This window comes from Triplophysa rosa, linkage group LG6 (assembly GCF_024868665.1).
Source record: "Triplophysa rosa linkage group LG6, Trosa_1v2, whole genome shotgun sequence".
NCBI classification, from domain to species: domain Eukaryota; kingdom Metazoa; phylum Chordata; class Actinopteri; order Cypriniformes; family Nemacheilidae; genus Triplophysa; species Triplophysa rosa.
Window position 1 is genome coordinate 6,672,868 of NC_079895.1, and position 22,098 is coordinate 6,694,965.

At 38.7% G+C, this 22,098-nt stretch overlaps 1 protein-coding gene across 1 annotated transcript in view; it reads right to left on the reverse strand.

The window, feature by feature from the left end:
* The window catches only part of clasp1a (cytoplasmic linker associated protein 1a), a 61,218-nt gene that overhangs the window by 2,058 nt on the left and 37,062 nt on the right, over positions 1–22,098 (reverse strand). Inside the window, exons 18-43 of the mRNA XM_057335441.1 lie at positions 20,768–20,814; positions 20,520–20,690; positions 19,826–19,849; positions 18,304–18,411; positions 17,561–17,587; positions 16,616–16,771; positions 14,222–14,383; positions 12,423–12,485; positions 11,324–11,427; positions 11,141–11,164; positions 10,241–10,470; positions 9,636–9,702; positions 8,029–8,192; positions 7,833–7,911; positions 7,606–7,749; positions 6,719–6,814; positions 5,906–6,052; positions 5,644–5,750; positions 4,793–4,924; positions 4,338–4,485; positions 3,524–3,764; positions 2,215–2,271; positions 1,384–1,556; positions 1,018–1,146; positions 257–463; positions 36–152 (exon numbers count right to left, since the gene is read on the reverse strand). Of these exons, the coding sequence (XP_057191424.1) occupies positions 36–152; positions 257–463; positions 1,018–1,146; positions 1,384–1,556; positions 2,215–2,271; positions 3,524–3,764; positions 4,338–4,485; positions 4,793–4,924; positions 5,644–5,750; positions 5,906–6,052; positions 6,719–6,814; positions 7,606–7,749; positions 7,833–7,911; positions 8,029–8,192; positions 9,636–9,702; positions 10,241–10,470; positions 11,141–11,164; positions 11,324–11,427; positions 12,423–12,485; positions 14,222–14,383; positions 16,616–16,771; positions 17,561–17,587; positions 18,304–18,411; positions 19,826–19,849; positions 20,520–20,690; positions 20,768–20,814 (3,124 nt within the window). The remainder of the gene's footprint in view (positions 1–35; positions 153–256; positions 464–1,017; positions 1,147–1,383; positions 1,557–2,214; positions 2,272–3,523; positions 3,765–4,337; positions 4,486–4,792; positions 4,925–5,643; positions 5,751–5,905; positions 6,053–6,718; positions 6,815–7,605; positions 7,750–7,832; positions 7,912–8,028; positions 8,193–9,635; positions 9,703–10,240; positions 10,471–11,140; positions 11,165–11,323; positions 11,428–12,422; positions 12,486–14,221; positions 14,384–16,615; positions 16,772–17,560; positions 17,588–18,303; positions 18,412–19,825; positions 19,850–20,519; positions 20,691–20,767; positions 20,815–22,098) is intronic.

Here is a 22,098-nt window from a genome sequence, read left to right on the forward strand (position 1 = left end):
GCGATAAGGAGGTTGACCAGGCTCAACTTTCATACCTTGCTACCCGTGAGCTGGGCCAAGTGGGTCTTCAGCTCTTCACCAATCACTGAGTAGATGGCCACGAGACAAAACACGCTGGCCTTGCGGACACTGCTCTCCGTGTTGTCGTAGCCCTGCAGGCCGACAGATAGGTATTAACATCCTCACACACACGTTATGTGTAATGGCAAATCAAAATCTATGTTGGTGAATGCTGCGAACACTATAGAAGTCTCACTTGTAAGAGTCCAGGAATGATGTCTGGCATCAACTGATGCAGGGACTCCTTAGCAATGCGCTCAACGACTTTGGTCTGCATCTTAATAGCAGCTAGGTTGATGGGGTAGTCTGCTGTCTGTACGATGGGACATAGCACTTTGATGCATTGCTCTGGGTGAATGGAACCGGCCAGCGTAGCGGCGGCCTCTTCAGCCGCTCTTACCACCTGCACATATAACATCATTAAAGCACTGGAGTGAATTTGCAAAGGTCATATTTCAGTTAACGAAAACCTAGGGAATTGAAACAATTCTGGCTCAGATTCTTATTCCACTTGATTCTGGTTCCTTAATTCAATTTCAATAGCATTGATCGTCATCCCAACAGCTAGATTTCCACGGAGCAGAGGAAATTAGTGTCTGCACCAGTGACCGCATTCTTTTATTTATCAAGATGTTGGGTTGGATCATCTTAATTTATGCAACTATAGTAATATGCAACTAAGGTGCTCTGTAAATTCAACACATGCAGCTGTGGAAACAAAGGGATTTATCAAAGTCATTGAAAAAAGGCCAGCTTGACTTCTCAGGAACATGACCACATGTCAGGGATACAATGGTGACAATGAAAATTATTTCTACATCAACAAATACAAAGAAGTTATTTTATCCTAGAAAAACATGTACTTCATACTTTTTGATTACTTTTTTATGATGTTCTAGCCTTAATCATTAACACTAAATGATGCACAGAAGTGTTTTTGAAAGGGTTGATTCACACCTCCTTATGAGAGTCCTTGTGAGATTCCAGCGTCTTCATGATGGTAAGTTCTGCATAGTTCTTGAAGCGTGCTGGTTGGTTCCTAAGGATCTCCTTCAGGACCCGTAAAGCCAACGCTCGGATGGTGTGCTGAATAGGCACAAAACACGTGTCTTAATGATGTCAGTCTTCACCCATTCAAGTATGGACACAAAACCCCTAAGGCATTTTTAAAAATATTATCTTTTGTGTTCCACAGAAAAAACAAAGTCATCCAGGTTTTAAATCACATGAAAGTAAACGACCGAATTCTTATTTCTGAGTGAACTATCCCTTCAAAGTGACTTTTTTTATTTAAATTGAACATGCACGTAATATAATGCTCACATCCTTGTCCCCAAGTGTCTCCAACAGCAGCAGTAAGATGGTTTTGAAGTGTTCGTCCCATACAGCCAAGCTGTCCTCACGTGCGATCTTCAGCAGCTCGATCAGAGCCCCCTTCCTCTCCTCCACTCGCTCGTTGTGATTGGACAGCTCCTTCAGCAGGTCTGCCACCATATCTGAACGAACCAGAACAAATCGAGTCAGAAAGATTCAGGACTACAGGAACCAATTATCACCCTACTTGAACTTTTACTGGACTTATATTTTAATGTATGTGTTTTGGCTAATCCGTTTCAAATTCATTTTCAGTCAAATTTCACCTCAACATCAAAATACTGTAATGGTTTTAAAAACAGATTTCATTTTATCTTCAGATGTTGGGGTGAAATGTGGCCTGAACGTGTTTTTGATTTGTTAGATTGATCGTAATATGTCATGATGAGCTAGCAATGTGTGAGGCAGATGTGTTATTAGTTTAGTAGTTCGAAGTGTTTGTTTTCGAGTATGAGTGTACTTGTAGCACAGTTTTTGAGAGACACAGATGCACAGTTCTGTTAGTTTTAAAGCAAAGCGGCAGTAAAGAATCATCAGCAGGGTTCATTTTGAATGAAAGGTCTCATTTGAACGCAGTCACCATTCAACCATTCCTGCTGTATGACAGTATTGCCTTGTGTTAGTGCAGCTGAACGGTCTCAGTGTTATCACATGAACCTGTTAGTAACATCACTGTGGCTTTTAAGATATGCTGATATCACATGAGAGACAGTGAGATGGATGGCGGGGAAGAAATGATGAAGGGAGCAAACAAAGAAAAAGTGCAACAGTCTTGGTTACCAGGAGTAAAGCTCTTGGGCAGCACCATCTTGTTCTCACCACAGTCTTGCCGCCGGCCTGTAAGAGGAACAGGAGGGGAGGACAGCAGGGGATGTGATGACACACAGACTTCATACTGCATACTACACCTCTCCTTATAGAGGTGATTCACTTATTTATGTTTTGTTTGTGTCTCTTGGCAAAGAAAAGCTACAAACGTTACCTTTAACTTTACCTTTCTGTCAAGAAATGGGCCTGAATCTCAGATATACTTAAAGTAGGGCTGTCAAACGATTAATCGTGATTAATCGCATTCAGAATAAAAGTTTGTGTTTACATCATATATATCTGTGTACAGTGCATATTAATTTTGTATTTATAAACACAAAACATACACATACTTGTCTATATATTTAGGAAATATTTAAATGTATTAATTTATATTTACCAATAATTTAAATTCTAAATAAATGTTTATTAATTGTTATATTTTATATTTTTCTAAAATAAATGCATTTATGTGTATGTGTTCATAAATACAAAATTAATTAGCACAGTATACCGACATAAATTACGTAAACACAAACTTTTATTTTGGATGCGATTAATCACGATTAATCATTTGACAGCCCTAACTTAAAGCTTTAATATATTAGCTAGTACAGAATGTTTAATACTTTTAATACTAAAGGTTTAAAATGTAATGCATTTGAAACATTTTGTAACTCTACTGGGGTTGCTTTTATCATTTTATTTCAAACTTGGCCCTTATCGTTCTTTTTTCTATTGTTTTTTTTCTATTTATTTTTTGCTCGTTCACTTATTTTTTCCCCATGTAAAGTTGTTCTTGACACAATTCCAGACAATGGAAGCATGTATGAAGTATAGATGATGAAAACAATGAGAGTGAATGTATAGGCTATGGTCAGCACGTCGACTCATGTTGTGGTTTTTCCTCTTTTGATTCTGAAGAAACAACTCTTGAGTCAAGGTTTTGAAACCAAAAGTAGTTAGACTTTATTCTCACAAAGTTGAAAACAAAGCCGAGTTGGATTGCAATGCAACTGCCCAACCCTGGTTGGGGGCAGACCTTTATAGTGTCCTTACACACACACACACCTAAGTTATTGGGGGTTACCCTGATACCTTTAACAGATGTCTGATCTCAGCATTCCTAGCTGGTGAGGGGGGTTACTGACAAAGACTCTGGTATTTACGACTAGAGATGAGCTTACAAAGACCAGATCTTATGTAGAGATAGATTTATAATAGTAATGTAAAGTGTAAATGATTCCTTTATATTTTGGTCAATAAAATCTTCAACACTCACAGTCACGGAACTGATCCACGTCATCATCGAAAACGGCCTCTTTCAGGGCGCTCTTGTCGTAGGCCGTAATCGTGTCTGCGTAGCCGTAGGGGGCGAACTCACGCGTCCGGGGCACAGCGAAAGACCGCGGGGATGGCGTGTTAAGCAAAGACGTCTTGTTATCCAAAGCTGTTCTGCCTCCTTCCATTACATCCAATCCCAGTCTAGCGTCAGATCCTGGAGACGCCCCTTCCCTTCCAATCTATGACAGAAGCAGTTTACATTAGAATAAAATCCATTTTTATGCATCTTACTGTTCTCATTGTGAATTATTAATATGTCCATGTCATTTCAAATAATAAAACCAAACTTAAAAGGGATAGTTTGCCCAAAAAATGAAAATTCTGTCATCATTTACTCTCCCTCAAGTTGTTCCAAATCTGTATCAATTTCTTTGTACTGCTGAACATAAAGGAAGATATTTGGAACAATGTCAGTTACCAAACAGATCTCATCCCCCATTGACTGCCATAGTAGGGAAAATAAATACTATGGGAGTCAATGGGGGTTGAGATCATTTACAGACATTCTTCCAAATATCTTCCTTTGTATTCAACAGAACAAAGAAATGTATACAGATTTGGAACATCATGAGGGTGAGTAAATCATGACAGAATTTTCAATTTTGGGTTAACTATAATGTTTCATTGTTACATGTGATTTTAGCGATACAACAGCAGAATGGAGTGTTTAACATTTCAACAAAACTGACTGATATATGTTTTAAAAGGCAAATCTAGTGTTATTGTTGCCCAGATTTAAAGCAGACGCTCACAGCATCGTCTTTCTTGCCATCACGTCTGATTGGTTCGTTCAGGTCCTCCTGGCTGCGGTAACTGAAGCTTTGGATGGCCTCTGTGACACCCCGCAGCGAGATAAAGATCTCATCAGAGTTCATGTTCTCGGTGTCATACTCCAGCATACTGAGAAAAAGAAGAGACAGAAAGATTAACACTGAGGTCGACTACTCTCTCACCACAACATTCAGACTCAGACAAGCTCCTGCTTCTAATACCAAATGCAATGCTCAAGCATCATGAATAGTGTAAAACCTATTCAAAAGCATCCATTTCCAAAACAGTTTGCCTTTGTGTTTATGTAATATTAATGCAAGTATAAATTCTTGTTAGTGCACCAACATGATGCAAGCCCTTTTATGTTATGTCCCTGGGAGTAGGTGTAAGCACCTGTCCCGCCCTCCTCGCCGTGTTGGTCCGGTGGTTGAGTTACCTTGGTGAGAGAGCGCAGCGGAAGGCCCTGAGGGAGGGGCCGGCAGGAATAGAGGAGTGAGATGGAGGAAGAGGAGGAGGAGGGGGAGGGGGGTGCTTTAAGAGCCCATCGACACTCCAACCCCATAACCGACTGTGTCCACAGAACGGCCGGAGAGGAGGAGAGGGAGAGAGAGAAGAAAAGAGTGGTCCAGTCCGAAGGTTGTGGTTAGCAGCATGGGTTAATAAGTTAATGGACCGGAAACCCCCAAACCGTTACGCTCATAATGTCATCATTCGATAATCATTTATACATCGGGTTGGGTGGTAAGATTGTATATACCATGCAAATGTAAAAATGTGATCATTTTAAGGGTTTCAGGTTTTAAAGGGTAAGAAAACATTACAAGCAGACTTGTCACACTAAAGTAAAGTAGCATTCAGTAAATAAAGGTGCTAAAGTGACAGTTTACCCCCAAAAATGAAAATTCTGTCATCATTTACTCACCCTCTTGTCATTTCAAACCTTTATGACTTTCTTTCTTCCACAGAACACAAAAAGATGATATTTTGAAGAAAGTTGATAACCGAACAGCACTGAACCCCATTCACTTCTATTGTATGGACACAAAACCAATGCAAGTGAATGGGGTCCAGTTAACAACATTTTTCCAAATATCTTCTTTTGTGTTCTGCGGAAGAAAGAAAGTCATACATGTTTGAAATGACAAGATGGCGAGGAAGTGATGACAGAATTTTTATTTTGGGGTGAACTATCACTTAAAAACAGGTGATTTAGAAGGTTTTGGTGCCCAAAGTGAGTTCATGCATTGGTGTCCATTGGACTCATGGAAGTACAAGGGGATGCGTTACCTCGGTGACAGTCCACCATGGGAGCAGTTTGTGGGAGAAGTGAGTGGGCTGGTCCTGCTGGTAGGGTGACGGGGTGCAGTGCGACCCATCGTATTGCTTGGAGAACTCTGCAAATGAGACGAAAGGTTCAACTTCTTACCTCTAAACAACAGCATTATTTTAGCCATTCGGTGCACCTGGTGGAAATTACACCTGTCACCTATAAGTGCAGCATTGTGTCTCAGCAATACATATGCATTTCATGTTGTGTCTTTAATCTTACCACACTGCTGGTGTTGCTGGAGTTCTTCAGATGGTTGTGCAGGAGCTTTGTGGCCCCGTCCTGGAATGTTTTAGGCAGGGCGCCCAGCAGCATGGTGAACTCGGGCGTGTTTAGCTCAAAGAGTGAGATCAGCACGACCTGGGCCGCCTGCAGAACACAGCACACTGTTAAACCACAAACACTGCAGTGAGAGACGGTGAGGTTTATACATGCCGAGAAACGCCGGAGGTAGAAGAGAAAGAAAGATGCTGTGCTCCTACGAAGAGAAGACAATCTGATCTGTTGGGCCGTCAAAGAATGCTTCGAATCCATTCATTTCAATGGGGCGCAGAAGAAAAATGCAAAGGTTCGTGAAAATGATGTTCTGTCATGCAAAGAAAAGGGTTTGAACAATTGTGTGTCAACTGTAAGCATCTGTTAACCAATGAGAAATTCAATCGGCTACGCTCCTGCTTGGTTTCTCATTGTATAAATGCATACTGCCCTTGGTTTGCATAAAGAGCTCAGCTGTCTGTGATTCCACTGTTTTATGTTCAACACATGCAAGGAATGCTGCTTCACTCGTTATTATTCCATCAAACAACAAAAATATTTCTGAAGCAGTGGAGAGTTAAAAGCTTTGAGACATGAAAACTTTCACACACATAACATCTGCTCTCTACTTTAGCCTAGAGAAATGTTGAATATTGCATACTGTATTAAGAGACTGTGTTCATGAGTCACTTGGCAAGGCAGATTAGAGTGAGGAGAGGCACGCGGTTAGGTGCAGCGGTTACGTGCTGGTTGTTGGTTAGGCCGTTGGATGGGCACTACCTGCTTGCACCTGTCCTCCAGGTGACCCTCTCCGGGCAGTAGGGCTGTAGTGCTGGGCCTGCCTGATAACTCCTCAATTGCCCAGTTATGAAGGGTCTGGGCCATCGTATCATAGCAACAGGATTTGTCAGGGTAACAGACAATACAAGACAAGACTGGTGACCGCTTATTAGTGGTCCTACATCAATGAATTGTAATCCAGTGTTCTTTAATTATTAAACCTGAATTTAATCAATCCTGAGTGGATGTAGACATAAAACAATGCTTAGTTTAGGACCAACAGCTTAAAGGGATAGTTCACACCCAAAAAATTCTGTCATCATTTATTCACACTCATGTCGTTCCAAACATGTTTATGACTCTTTTGTATATACGTAGATCTCAAATGAAGATATTTTGTGTCCACAAAATGAACGGCGATAGGGACCAATGTTTGATTACTTAAATTCTTCAAAATATCTTCTTTTGTGTTCTGCACCAATTATTTTCATTTTTGGATATCACTTTAAAGTGATAGTTCACCCAAAAATGAAAATTCTGCCATTTTATGACTTACTTTCTTCCACAGAACACAAAAGAAGATATTTTGAAAAATGTTGTTGACCGAACAGCGATGGCAGCCATTCACTTGCACTGGTTTTGTGTCCATATAATAGAAGTGTCAATGGGTGCCACCGCTGTTTGGTTATCGACATTCTTCAAAATATCTTCTTTTGTGTTCTGTGGAAGAAAGAAAGTCATACAGGTTCGAAATGACAAGAAGGTGAGTAAATGATGACAGAATTGTCATTTTTGGGTGAACTATCACTTTAACACATGTCCTATACATAAACCCAAACACGGCATCGTTATGTGCGTTGTCTGAAAGTAGATCTCTGATTACTTACCCTTCTAACATCAGAACTCTTGGGTTCTGTGGTCCAAGTGATAATGCGGGACACAGCTAATCTCGTCTCACTCGAGTTCACGAAGTCTGCAGGGTCCATTTGCCGTACCAGTGACTCAATGTATTTCAGGATGGCCACTTTCACCTGCATTGTTGTATCAAGAAAATCAATATTAACCGTCGTTCTGGTAGCCAATTTGCAGTAAGACGTCACATTAAATACTGTACCTTCAGATTGGGGGTTTGGGTCTGATCAACAATAAATCTCATCAGGATGTTAAACTGCTGGTCAAAGGGGAACGATTCCCTAAGAGACAAACAAGAGACACAAGGCGTTATCCACGTGCTAGGAAAACCATCCAGAGGCTAAATGAACATGTGAACAAGATGAGAACCTGGATTAGAATAATGACTAGAGACTGACCGTGTGATGTCCAGAGCCTTTTGGACCTTAGCTTGGACTGAGCCCAAGAGGTCAGCCCCCATCTTCTTCAGTAGCTGAGTGAGAAGAACAAAGAGCCAGTCCTGGAGATCTTCTCTGTGCACAGTGATGAAGTCCACCAGAGTCTCCAAGAACATGCTGAACACCTGGAGGCAGAACAGCAATCCATCATCTGTCATACTGAGTGCGCACGTGATCACAGCACATGTAGGTTCAGAAAATATGTCCAGTTTTCTCCAGTAAATCTGGGTAATTATGGCTGCATGATTAATATAATTTTTATCAGGACAGCATTTTCTGCCCCCCCCGCAATTAATAGTGATCACAACATTAATGTGTTATTAGAGAGCACAAAAAAAACTTGTTTTTGGGTCAGAGACTATATTCATTGGCAATAAATATGATGAAGTGAAATAAAAATGACAGAATAATCGTGATTATTAATCGCGATTAGAAGTTTGAGATTATCATTTTACCCATTATCATGCTGTCCTACGGTTAATGCGTTCTTATGCAATACTACGGTATATGGAGAGGTTTATAGAATGTTGCAATGCCGTTTCTAGCGTGTTCTGTTCCTACTATGCTACAAGACAATTGCTAATCTTTTTAATATCCAGGATCCTAGAGTTAGCAAGTCCCCTTTTCAACGTAAATCTATAGACGTTTCAAAGCAACAACATAAACAAACGTTACTGCGAATGTGGCCAAACTTAACTTATGGTACACATACGCAAAGAATAGAGTATCTTTAGATTATTTCTGATAACAAGCAAGAGAAATAACAAGTAAATTACATTAGCTAAAAAGTTAAAGTATGTCTAACCAGTATTATTTTAGGTTACCAGTAGAAGAACAAAGTTACACGACCCGTTCAACAAATACAATTATTATACAATAAAATGAAACATTGTTCATTTAATACAATTATTATACAATTAAATAGTAATATAAATTCATATTAATATACATTAAATAAAATATTAATAGTTATATTATTAGCAACTAGCCAGACCAATCAACAAACACAGACCAGAAGTTAACTTCAGGCCAGGGGTGTGCGTTCGATGAAACCGTCTATAGGATTTTTCACCTGCTTTATTGTCTACCACCTCTCCCCAACAAACCACATTATTTAAAGTATCATTCATGTCTACAATGCAACTTCTGTTTTGTTAGACACTGATTCAGTCCCTAAAGAGTTCAATACTTAGATGTTTTTTCAGAACGCCTAAGTTTAAAATAAAACCAATAACAATAGCAATGCTTGCCCTGGCACAGCAAATAATACAGCAGAATAGTATTTTTAAGGTCTACTTACTCTCTATTGTTAAAATCCACATCAAGGCAGACCATGCAAACCACAGGAAAAAACACACTCCATTAGTACAAACACATTCCTTCAAACAGTTCAAGACAAAGCAATAGTAAACACAATTCAGGTACAATCATTTCACACAAAACCACACATTTTCAGGTAATCATTTATAAAAATGAAGGAAATCCTTCCATTAATCCAGTCATTGTTAGATACAGTAGATTACGTGATCAAAGCATCCACGAGGGAATGGATGTCTCCTCATGCAGGCTACCTTGCTGTGAGGATCTGCAAACATTCTGGTGAAGATCTCACATAATCTCTTAAACTCCACTCGGCTGAAACACACAATTAAAGACCTAATAAGAGTCAGAATTGAAATGCAAAACAGACTGCAGACAAACGGTCTATTGATGATTAAAGGGATAGTTTACCCAAAAATAAAAAACGAACTCTTCTGCAGAAAAGAAAAGAAGATAATTTGAAGAATGTTGATAACCCAAAAGCAGCGGCCGGTACCCATTTATGGCCGTTGTTCAGTTACCAACATTCTTCTAAATATCTTCTTTTGTGTTCGGCAGAAGAATAAAAGTCATACAGATTTAAAATGAAAAGAGGGCGAGTCAATAATGATAGAATTTTCAGAATGTTGGGTAAGCTATCCAAAATACAATGCAATAGCTAATACAAAACAAAAATTTGACGATAACAAAATTATTTTAATGCACTAATATACCATAATATACTCTATGATACACAAATAAATAGCGCTATAAAGTAACACTGCAATAATGGATGTACCTATAGTAATTGTCTTAAAAAACAAAAACGCAGTAACAAAATAGAACTAAAAACAATGAACACTGACTACTGCACCTGAGAATGCGCTGGCTCTTCAGCAGATTTTGCAAACCCAGCAGGCCTTCCTTCCTCTCAGACCAGTTGGAGCTTGCGCAGTGGTTCAGCACCTCCGCCACATCCTCCGTCTGCCGCAGATAGTGCGGTATGCCTCCGTTACGGGAGCTGTAGGAGCGCTCAGAGCAGGCGCTGGATGCGTCGCTGTTGGCGTCATCGTCGGACTCATACCTCCTTCTCAAAGGCTTGCGCTGAGGAAAGCATAGAACACATTAGAAAGTTCAACAAGAAGTTGACACAGCAGAAGACTTCCAGGGGTCACCTTTTATCGTGCATTACTCAAACACAAGTAAAGCTGTTGAAATGAGTAAGCCATGCAGCGTTGATGATTTAGGTTCTACAAACTACTGTGACTAGTGGCTATAAAGTTCATTTAAAATGAAATTTTCTACTCTGAACATGACTTTGGTGACTTTTAAATGGTCCTGCAGCATTGGAGTGTGACGAAAAACAGTTCCGATATTTGGTGTGACGGTCATGAATAATTCAAAGGCAATTTTCAGCAGATGGAAATGCGTTTAGAAAGTGTATGAGTTCCAGTGCAGTAGACGCAGATGATGTAAGTCAAGAGTGTTTCACGCTTGGCTAATTTTATCTGCATATGTGGCAAAAGAGATGCGTGACGCTAATCCATAAAATCTTTCCTTAATCCTACTCTGATGTCACGTAAATCAATATCACTGGCTGATATATACAGACAATATAAAAATGGATAAATGGCTAAATGAAATAAATCGTAATCTGTGGTGCTGGTATAGAAAATGAAACTTAATAAGCGCAAATGTTTGTGCCCAAAATTTGCTTAACAGTCAGCAATGGCATAAGTGGAAAGTACATACAGTAGATGAATGGAAGCACTACCTTATTCCTGGAGTCTCCTAACAGCTGAAGACAACCAAGAGAGGAAGAGCAGAGATACATTTCAAAGAGAGCAGACACAATCTGACAACTGTACCCTCTATTATATCATTCAGAGGCATCACTTTTATTATCCCACATTAGATAAATGAGCAATATTTCAAGAGCGCGAGTCTGTATTCTTACCAAAGCATCAGCCACGGCCGCCTCCACCTCCGTCCCGGTGTTCAGGACCCTCATGGCATTGACAGATGCAGAAATACGAGCCTGATGGATCAGACCGAGCCGATCTGTGGGGATTTAAACACAGGACAAAACCGTAAGAAAGGATGAAGGTAAGTAGCACATACTTACCATTTATCACATTATACTGAAGTTGAAGGATAAGTGTATCTTATCAGGCTAGTAGGCCTGTAAATTTCATGAGGATGAAAGAAAGGATGACATAGAAAGTGAAAGAATCAATGACAGACAACCCATCACATATGAGACATAAGCCCAGAAATGAAACCATCACAGAGTAGAAGAATTATACCTGTTTAAAACTAAAGATGAAGAGAAAGCTAACCTGAACAAAAGGAAGGTGGTATCGAAATGAAATCTACCGTACTGGTGCAAAGATTATGTGTGTATTTTTTCTGTTTATAATGTTCTCTATCCCAGCGCAATTTTCCATAGACATGTACACACTGTGGCCAAATGTAAGGTTTTGGAAAATTTGTATTAAATTTTTTTTTTCCCCTTTCATTTGGTGACATTACAGAAACATACACACTTCACCTTAACACAAAAAATAACAGAAAAATTGCTTAGATGATCAAATACCAAATGTGTGTGAATTATGCGTCCCAAATGCTGAAACGCTGATTTTGAACAATCAAAAAAAAAAAACAGCAACTAACCAAAATTATATTTTTTAATTCATTACCAGCAATGCAAACTGTTTGTAAAATAAGTGGCTATAGCAAATGAACGAAATCTAACATATGAAGCAAAGAACTAAAACGACAAGTCAACCAAGTGCAAACAAGCACTCTAACGAAAGCAAAACAAAACAAAACAACATGGGGAATGAGGAATGAAGGATGTCATGACGAGCGAAGCATAAAACAACACACTTCTGACAGACAAGGACGATTTTCTTTTCATTACAAATCTAGGGACAAGAAGTGTGAGGATTTTAGCTTGATCTGGCATCCCAGCGGGTTGCCATTTAAAAAAATAATTTATGAATGCATGCCGGTGGCCCCAAATGATGAACCAGGGGAGGGGTCATGCAGGTCACCTGACTGGCCCACGGGTTCAGCCGTGGACAACGCGCTGGTGGAGCGAGAGTGACGTCGGGAGGCTGCAGGGGACAGGAAAAGGGGCGACACCCCAGGGAAGGTTAGTGCTACACTACAAACACTAAGTGCCATCTCCCATACACGTCACATCCAACATGCCACAGGCAACTAGTCAACTACATATCTACAAGACTGAAGACCAAGCGCCGAGTCTTCCCGCTGTAGAACAGACAACGTTTACAAGCAGATTACACTCATTGCGAAGCTCATTGCAGTATTTTGTTTTGCTATTTCTTCGCAATGTTATTTTTAAGATCAGACCAGCAACATTTGTAACCACAGATTATAAGATAAAATCACAAATTCTATTTTGATGGACAAACCAACACAACAAGCACTTGATGTATTTAGGGCTGTCACGATTATTAAATAATCGTCTCATCGTGATTGTTTGACCTCATGGCTATGGTTTCAGATCATCGCAATTATTATTAATTATTAATTAATTCAATTATTTGTCAAGTATGGTGACCCATACCCAAAATGTGACTCTGCATTTAACCCATCCAGAGAGTAGTGAACACACGCACAGCAAGTGGTGAACACACGTACACCCGGAGCAGTGGGCAGCTATCACTGCAGCGCCCGGGGAGCAAGTAGGGGTAAGGTGCCTTGCTCAAGGGCACCTCAGTTGTTACCCGCCAGCCCTGGGGATCGAACCGGCAACCTTCTGGTCACGAGTCCGACTCTCTAACCATTAGACCACGACTGCCCCTAATTATTGCACATCTCTATAGAAGACGCAAGGGGGTGCCTGCATATTGCTTATTTTAGTGTATATATTTTAACTAAAGCATGGCAATACTTGTAAAACGTACCACCACAACACAATCACTTAAAAAAAACTAAATGATATACCACAAAAATAACCTGCAGTACAATTTAATATTATTTAAGATAATCTCAGTTTGAAAACCAGTCTACCAAAATTTCATTAACATAGAAGTAAACTTTTATTGTAGTCTTGCAAGTGAGAAAAAAAACTGACTAGAAGCACTACTATGACTGATAGCATTTCAATGGCGGCTTCAATTCACTCCTGATCAGTTTACTTAATTTACAAGTATTTGGCGGTTGTATTATTAAAAGCCTAAACCTTAAATATACGATGACCCAATTTTTTCTGATGTATTTCCAAGAAAAAAACATTGTCTTATATTGAGAACAATATGGTCGTTTCAAAGCTGAATAAAAAACGTATGAGAATTAAAGGTCAAAGCACTAAAACAGACAATTAATCGTGATAATTGTCGAAATCCCTAAAACAGATAATTAATCGTCATAATCGCAATGATTTATTAGACAATTAATCGTCAGCCAAATTTCCTAATCGTGACACCCCTAGATGTATTACAAGACTTAGATATTAAAACACACAATAGCAGCACAGAATATTTAAGCGCCCTAAACTAAATTTCCAATAATATTCAATATTCACTGTATTCTGTGATTTTATATAATCTGCACATTATTCACATTATTCATAATGCATATGGCACAATGGCATATAATGATAAACTATCAAATAACCCCCCACTTCAAGACCTCCGGGGTCACGGATTAGTGCATGCATGACAGAGGGCAAGAAAGACATCTTTGCATCATTCATACTAGGAAATAAGATCCACACAGAGCAAAGCCCAGTAGAACTGTAGGGGAAAGTTTGTGGGTAGGATTTTGGAAGGATAGGTTGTTGTTGTTATCTTGGCTCCATTGGCCACTTATGCGCTCTACTCACCAAGAGGAGTAAAGCCCCGAGTGGGGCTGGTGTCGCGGCTGCTCTCGCGACTGGTGTCACGGCTGCACCCCTGACTCATGCTGGGGCGGGGGATGCGACTGCTCCGGGCTAGCGTGCGATAGGGAGAAGTGGCAGGAAGAAGAGCTTTACCACACAGCCTGGCTGTTAGAACACATGTTAGGGCATTAGTGAGGCCATGGGGTCAGAGAAAGAGCAAGAGTGGGTGTGGAGGGAGGTTGAGTTTGTCAGAGCTTGTTGTTCATGGGGTCCTTCTGGTTTACAAAGGTTAACATTTAAAGCAAAGGCTTAAGCTGAACATTTTGAATTAGATTTAGACAACATTAGGGCAGTTTCTTAACATGAAGCATTAAAGGTGCGCCAAGTAATTTACACCGAGAATGTTCTTTTATATAGAATAAGATGAATCGTTCTTAACACATAAATGAAACTCACTCAGAATGTTGACAATAAATCATACAGAAGTACTCCGTCTTGCCTCCTACGTGACTAGAGTATCTGACAGAAGACGAATCGCATGTGCTGCAATGTCTTTAATCCTATTGGTAGTAGATGCATCATGTCACTGCTCATTTGCATAAAGCTAAACTTTGGAAACCTCCAGAGTTCATGGACAGCAGGTGTTTTCTGCTCATTGCAAATCGTCGTCAGTATAATCTTCCCTTTAAATGGCTTTAAACAGATATGGCAGCAGTATTGTTTTTATCTTTATAAGCATATTGTATATTAAAGAAGATTAACATATTAACAATTGATATAATTGATCAATTTAGGTTTGAAACTATTGTGGAAAAACTGATTAGTGTACCTTTAAAATACTCAACAGAAATTCATATAAATGGTTTCATCCGACGCACATGCCTGGCCTGAAGTTAACTTCAGGTCTGTGTTTGTTGATCGGTCTGGCTAGTGCCTAATAATATAACTATTAATATTTAATTTAATTTGTATTAATATTGATTTTTATTAATATTTTATTGTATACAAATATTTTATATCATTTTTGTAATAAACAATTTGTTGAATGGGTCGTGTAACTTTGTCGCATTTAAGTTTAGCCAAGTAACGGTTCTTCTACTGATAACCCAAAATAATACTAACTAGACATACTTTTAACTTGCTAGCTAATGTAATTGACTTGTTATTTCTTTTGCTTGTTATCAGAAATAATCTACAGTACAGGGTCTCTATTCTTTGCAGATGTGTCCGGGAAGTAAATTTAGGCCACAAGAGCATGTATGCTTAGTAACGTTTGTCTATGTTGTTGCTTTGAAACCATCAACAGTAGCAAATAATAAATTAAAAAACTTCTGTGAACAAAAATTGCTTGGTGCACCTTAAAAAAAATACATAGACATAAAAAGACATTTGGTTTAAAAGCATTAATATACACTTGTGAGTAATTGAAAAACTATTACGAATATTCTGAGTCAGATTTATACACACTTTCTTGTTTTACAGATAAATGTAATGAGCTCATATAATAAGCAGGAGATTTATTGGTCAGATCTTAAAAAGGCTGCTTTATAAAACCCCATTCACACAGACCGCTGATCCCAGAAAATTGACATAAAATTGCCAGAGTTCCTTCTGTGTGAACGCAAACGCATCGAGGATTGATCCGAAAAGTGATTCCGGAAAAGGGACCTATTAACATTAACGGGATCAGTCCCGGAAAGCACCCTGTGTGAACAAAAGGAAGAAATAATGCCGTAAAAGCTGTGTACTGATGACACGCATCTATAATAAATCTTTATTAAGATTTAACCAATAACATTACATTGCAGTATATTATGTCACGTGTCTTCACGGGATCATCACGGGATGTGTGTGAACGCACGCACAGATTCCAGAAAATCACTGGCAGTGTGAATGAACAAAATCTAACGATCCCGGGACAAATTCCTGGACACATTTTCAGTGTATTTTCCACACAAATGAAAACATCTCACAACGTGCTGACAAAACACAGTGAGCTCAAAATAAAGCTGAGATGCTGATGGGATGGAAGCAGCTGGCTAATCAGGCCTGTCATCCTTCAATGACAAGTAAATCAATCACATACTGGAGACAGAGATGAGAGCCACTGAATCTTTTTTCCCATAAACACTTGCATCAGCATTTTAAATAAATGCTACAAATGCCATAATTCTGCACTGGCGGAATGTAATGGGATTTGTACTAAATGATGATTCAGCAAATGAAACACTCCAGTTCTTTTCCTTCAATAATGTTACAGAATTTTTTTAGGTTAAAGTCAACATGAAACAGCTTTTGCATCCTTATTAAAAGTGGCTGTATTTCAGAAAGAAACAAGACATTTAACTCAAAAAACAAAATATATTTTGTGTTGAGATGTGAGTGTGTTGGTCTTACCTAGAGCCAGTCTGCTGGGGCTGGTCTCACGGCTGCAGCCCTGACTTCTAGGGAACCTGGAGTACTTGTCTGAGGGTGTTGTTGGGGCAGTGGCCCTCGGAATTCTGCCATACGTGTGCCCCAAAAGCTTTCCAGGAGAGCTGGATCGACTGCCGGCTGCAAAGGAAAATATGGAGACTATAAGGGATTATACTGTAAGTGACTTGGAGGGTGATCAACCACAAGCTGCTGAGTCTGCTACAAATAATTCTCGATGTTCTGTGACTGTTTTGGTCATTTATGTTTTTTATAATACAATAATATTAAGAAATGAAGACATGATAATCAAATAGTTGTTTGCGTCATTTGTAACTTTACATTTTCCTTAAAGGGACAGTTCACCCAAAAATAAAAATTCTGTCAACAACCAACAACTGTTTGGTTTTAAGCGTTCTTTCAAATATCTTTCTCTGTGTTCATCAGAACAAAGAAATTTACACAGATTTGGAACAACTTGAGAGTGAGTAAATGACTGTTCCAACTGTTCCTTTAATTCCATTTATACCCTTTTGATAAGAGTAAGCTCACATTAAGATCAATGAAATCAATGGACATCTAAATATTTGAGAGATACAGACAGAGCTTCAATGAAACACAAAGAAACACAGAGACATCTGCAGGACAAACAGCGTGAGACTGGATCCAAGGTCTACTTGAGCTGCAGGGGAAACTGAATTCTACACGGGCATATGCATGACATCACATTTGCAAACATTTATAAAGACCCATGTCAAAGCAACAACACATAACCGACTATGATCAGAACTGATTCTCTATTTAAACAAATAAAAGTATGATTTTAAAAAAGCAGGACATGCAACATAATGGTAGACATGTGATTCAGGCATGCTTCTTCCTGAAGGAGGGGTGGCAGGGTAGCTTTATTCTGATGAAAGGGGTTCTTACCACTAGTGGGGTTAGCTGATCTGGATCCTTGTGTATGGAGGCGAGGCAATGGACAGGTGAAAAGTAGCCAGTTACAAAAGACGCTTGATGTGACACATGGTTACCCAGCATGCACCAGGCAAGATGTTGTTTGTTCGTGCTTTAGCAACTTAAATCTAAACATGTGATCGTAAAGCGGCTTCAACTTCGAAATGGTGCCATAAACTTCAAGTTTAGCAAGATGCCAAACCAAGTTGTGACAACATTAAAAAGTTAACAGAGACAAAAATGAAAAATGAGCGTGAAGGCAGGCCAGTGGTTAAGAGTCTGAGCTGCTTTTATAAAAGATGAAAGTTTGAATCTGCCACGGAGGAGGAATCTTATCATACCAGTTTTACATTTGCATGTTTATAAAAAGCATATTTTAAAATCCATCACATATCTTATTGCATTGTGAAATAATTCTCCCAATAATTCTTATTTTTATATCGAGTGTTAAGTTTTTTTTTTTGATAATATTCTCAATGTTATTTTTCAGTAAATCTTCATAACTGTAAAACAATGACATTTTAAATCCAAATCAGCATAAATTAAAGACAAGTATAACAAACACTTCCACAACAAATACCTTACAAACATTTTCATATATTTCATATTTGTTGTGTAACAATGATTTTTTGTAATGAGACTGGGGAATTATACTGTAGTATGTTCTGACTGCAGATGACTGAGGACTAGATAGATTATCCTACACAGACACTTACGCTGGGATTGTGACACTACTTTAGCTCTGGTTCGACCACGACTGTCCGTCACTGTGCTGCTGGCGCTGACCGTGCTGCCTGAGCTCTGCCGCCTCGTGCGAACGCGACCTGCGGGTAAGAAGCAGAGAAAGAGATGAGGCCGTGCAGAACGCTTGAGAAATAGAGAGGTACAGAGTGACGGACAAAGAGACATATTGCAAAGTTATTAAATAACAACTGTAAGAGACAGAGATACTGAGGACAAACACTGAGGAATTCCCTTGTGATAACAATAAACATATACTGACTTTAATGACATGGTGTATGAAAGGTTGGTTTGTAAATAAATGCAATAACTTAATAGTTAATAAAAATAACAATTCTAGTCAATAATTATTATTTTTTATCAAATCATGTTAAAAAAATACTATCTGCTCTTCATGTAATACTAGTCCCAACAATGAAATGATCTTTTGATACAACTTTTTTCTTATTTTTAAAATTTGAAACAATTATTTTGCACATTGTGTATGATACCCATAGACTGTATTTTGTCATATGTCAGGAAAAATGAAAATGGTAATCAAAAGTTCCCCAGAACTTTTGCTTGCCTGCATTCTGTTCAAAAAGAACAGTGTTCAAAAGAACAAATACATTTATAAAGCAATTTTTCCTACTTTGGTAGTCATAGATGGCTAAGAACTGTTTGGTTACAAGCATTCTTCCAAATATCTTTCTTTGTGTTCATTAGAACAAAGAAATCTATACAGATTTGGAGTAAATGAGTTTTGAGTAAATGAAGACAGAATTTTCATTTTTGGGTGAACCGTCACAAACTAAACCAACACCACAATCCATTTAAAGAACCTACAAATAATTAAATACTGAATCACTGGCTAACAACTGGCTAAGATTACATATCCAAGTCAGAAAGATATATACGGCTGTTATTACTCATTATACAATAAGATCAACCAATGGGAATGAGATCACAAACTAAGTGACTTCTTAACGAAAAGGTTTACAGAAATATCAAAACTCTCATGGCAGATGAACACAAACAAATGATTTAATATTAAATGTTTCCTCTCACAAATGTACCATTTCGCTTTAGACGTTTATAACCCACAGGAGTCATTTGAATTACTTGAACGATGGATGGATGTGCTTTTTGGACCTTCCCATATAACATGACAGCATTTTAATATAAAATTATTTGATTGTGTTTAAACAAAGAAACAAAAAGTCATATACATCTGGGATGGCATGAGAGTGGGTAAATTATGAATTGTCATATTTGAATTATCTATTTGTGGAAACCAATAAGATAATATAAACTGCAAGTGATTCTCTGAATGAGCCACTAAGGTACTATCGGGGTGAGGGGGGTGATATCATGCACACAGGTCATGCAGACCACTAGTATAGTGAGACCACTAGCAGTACAGAAGAGACAAAACAACACAGCTTGAATCCCTGCGATAGGAAGGATACATCTGATCATTCACACACACATACAAACACATACACACAAACATCTTACCATCTATTTTACCAGGCGCACCATCTTTATGGCAAAAACACAAAAGAAAAGCAGAGGTGTGCAGGGTGGAGAGGAGAGGCATAAGAAGCAGAGGTTAGAGTCAGTTAAGCCCGTGGAAGCGTGGAAGACAGGGGTCTGCTGAGAAACAGGCCTTGCATGGAAGCACGCGGGAGCTACTGAGTGTTACTGCGGGTAAGGAAATAAAATCTCTTCCATCAGTTAGGAGGAATTATGGAATTAGAAAGCGGAACAGAGGGAACATTACACACAGTAATCGACAAGTTAGTGGCATCGAGAGATGAGTTCTGCCTGTTGCATAAGACCAAGTTAAAATAACGGTGGGCGAATATTTCATGGAAGAATATTGCTCAGATGGAACGATGTGTCACAATTTAGCGCTTAAGCATGCTCTTCTGCCATCAAGTGAAAGCTAACATTATAATGATATAGCTATGTTAATATTTTTTACTCTTTTCTAAAATAACTAGACTGAACTTTTCCCCTTAAGGGATAATAAATGGCAGGATATGTGTGACACGCCCGTCGTTTGTTCCTCATCAGAGAGCAGCTTAATAGCATCTAGTTTTATTAATGAGCCATAAAAGCCACTGATTTTTATCAGAGTATTTTATTAAAATTCCTAATTAAAGATGAGAGAGAGAAGATAGATAGATAGTATGCGACCGAGTCTCACCCAGGGAGGCGTAGGAGCCTGGAGGCAGAGCTGCGGCGGAGCTGAAAGGAGACGGGGAGGTTGCGCTGGACATGCGGGATTTGACGCTGGCGGCCGCGTTAACGTCCACGTCGCTGCGGGACCGCTGGAGAGCGCCGGGTGTTGTGGACACCCTTGAGCCAATGACTTTACCTGAGAAGACAACACAATAAGTTTGTATGTCTGCGTTACAAACGTGTGGCGTTAGTATAACGGTGCTTCGCACTTACTTCTGGTAACGGGGGCTCCAATGACAGTATTCACTGAGAGTGGTCGACTGTAAAATTGTAAATAAGAAAGTAGTTTTCAGAAACAGCCAATAGATTCAGACAAAAGCAACAAGACAGTCTAGTTCAAACCAATAGACTATTTAAGGTTGTCAAGAAGGTTTAAAACAAAGAGCTTGGCACAAACATTGATCCGGCATAATTGCTGTATAATGAAGTTCCCTTCATGTTGTTGGCAGCAACTTGACATAAGTTTGAATGACAAAAATAACATAGACGGTTACTATAGTGAAATAACAGAGAACTAGACACAAGGCATTTAAAAAGTTGATTTATGCATCTGCTCTTAACTTTAAAAAGCCAGATTTTGTATTTTATAACTAAACAGCCATGCCAAGCGCATGTTGAAAACAAGAAGCAAATTTCTTGTTTTAGGATATTAGGAAATCTTAAGATATTCAAAGCATTGAATTTGGCAACTGTAACTCAATTTCTGATTTTAATTCTGGATGTTATTAAAACATCTCCATTCTAATGCTTTATGCTTATGAGTTGCAAAACAAAGAAGGAATCATAAAATTAGTCCACTGACAGCATTTGAAACACTTGTCAAAAATGGTCAAATTAAAAGCACATAAGAATCATCACAATATTTATGCTGCCTTATTTTAAAACGGAGGTGAAATTAATATCCACACAGGTGACACTTTACAATAAGGTTCAGTGTATTAACATTAGTTAATGTAGTAGCTAATATGAAAATAACAATACACAATACTTCTTCAATTAATAATTTTAGTTCATGGGAACTTTTGCATTTACAAATACATTTTAAAAAACAAACGTTGTCATTAGTTCAAATCAATTCAATTGGCATTACCAAACATTAACAAAGATTATTCAATGCTAAATTGCTCTTTGTTAGCTCATCTTAGCTAATGCATTTACTCATGTTAACAAATACAACCTCATTGTAAACATATTTTAACTAATCTAAAATAATCATACAAATATTTACTTTTATATCACAACACCTCAGTGCCACCAACTTCTCACACCAACATCAAACATGCTTAACACTGTACTAGCCAGACCTTTGCGTTTTTGTAACCACGACAGCACTGTTTGGTGCTTTTGTGTACAGAAACTGGACACAGGTTGTGATCATTAGAGCTATCAGTCATCACCCTAGTGTTAATGCAAAATGATCTTACTCGCTCTGAACAACAGAGAAAGAGAATTTAACAATGATGCAGTCTAATATGAGATGAGCTCACTGCTACATATGCAGAGAAGACTTGTCATGCCTAAAAACTGAACCATCAATCTGTGCA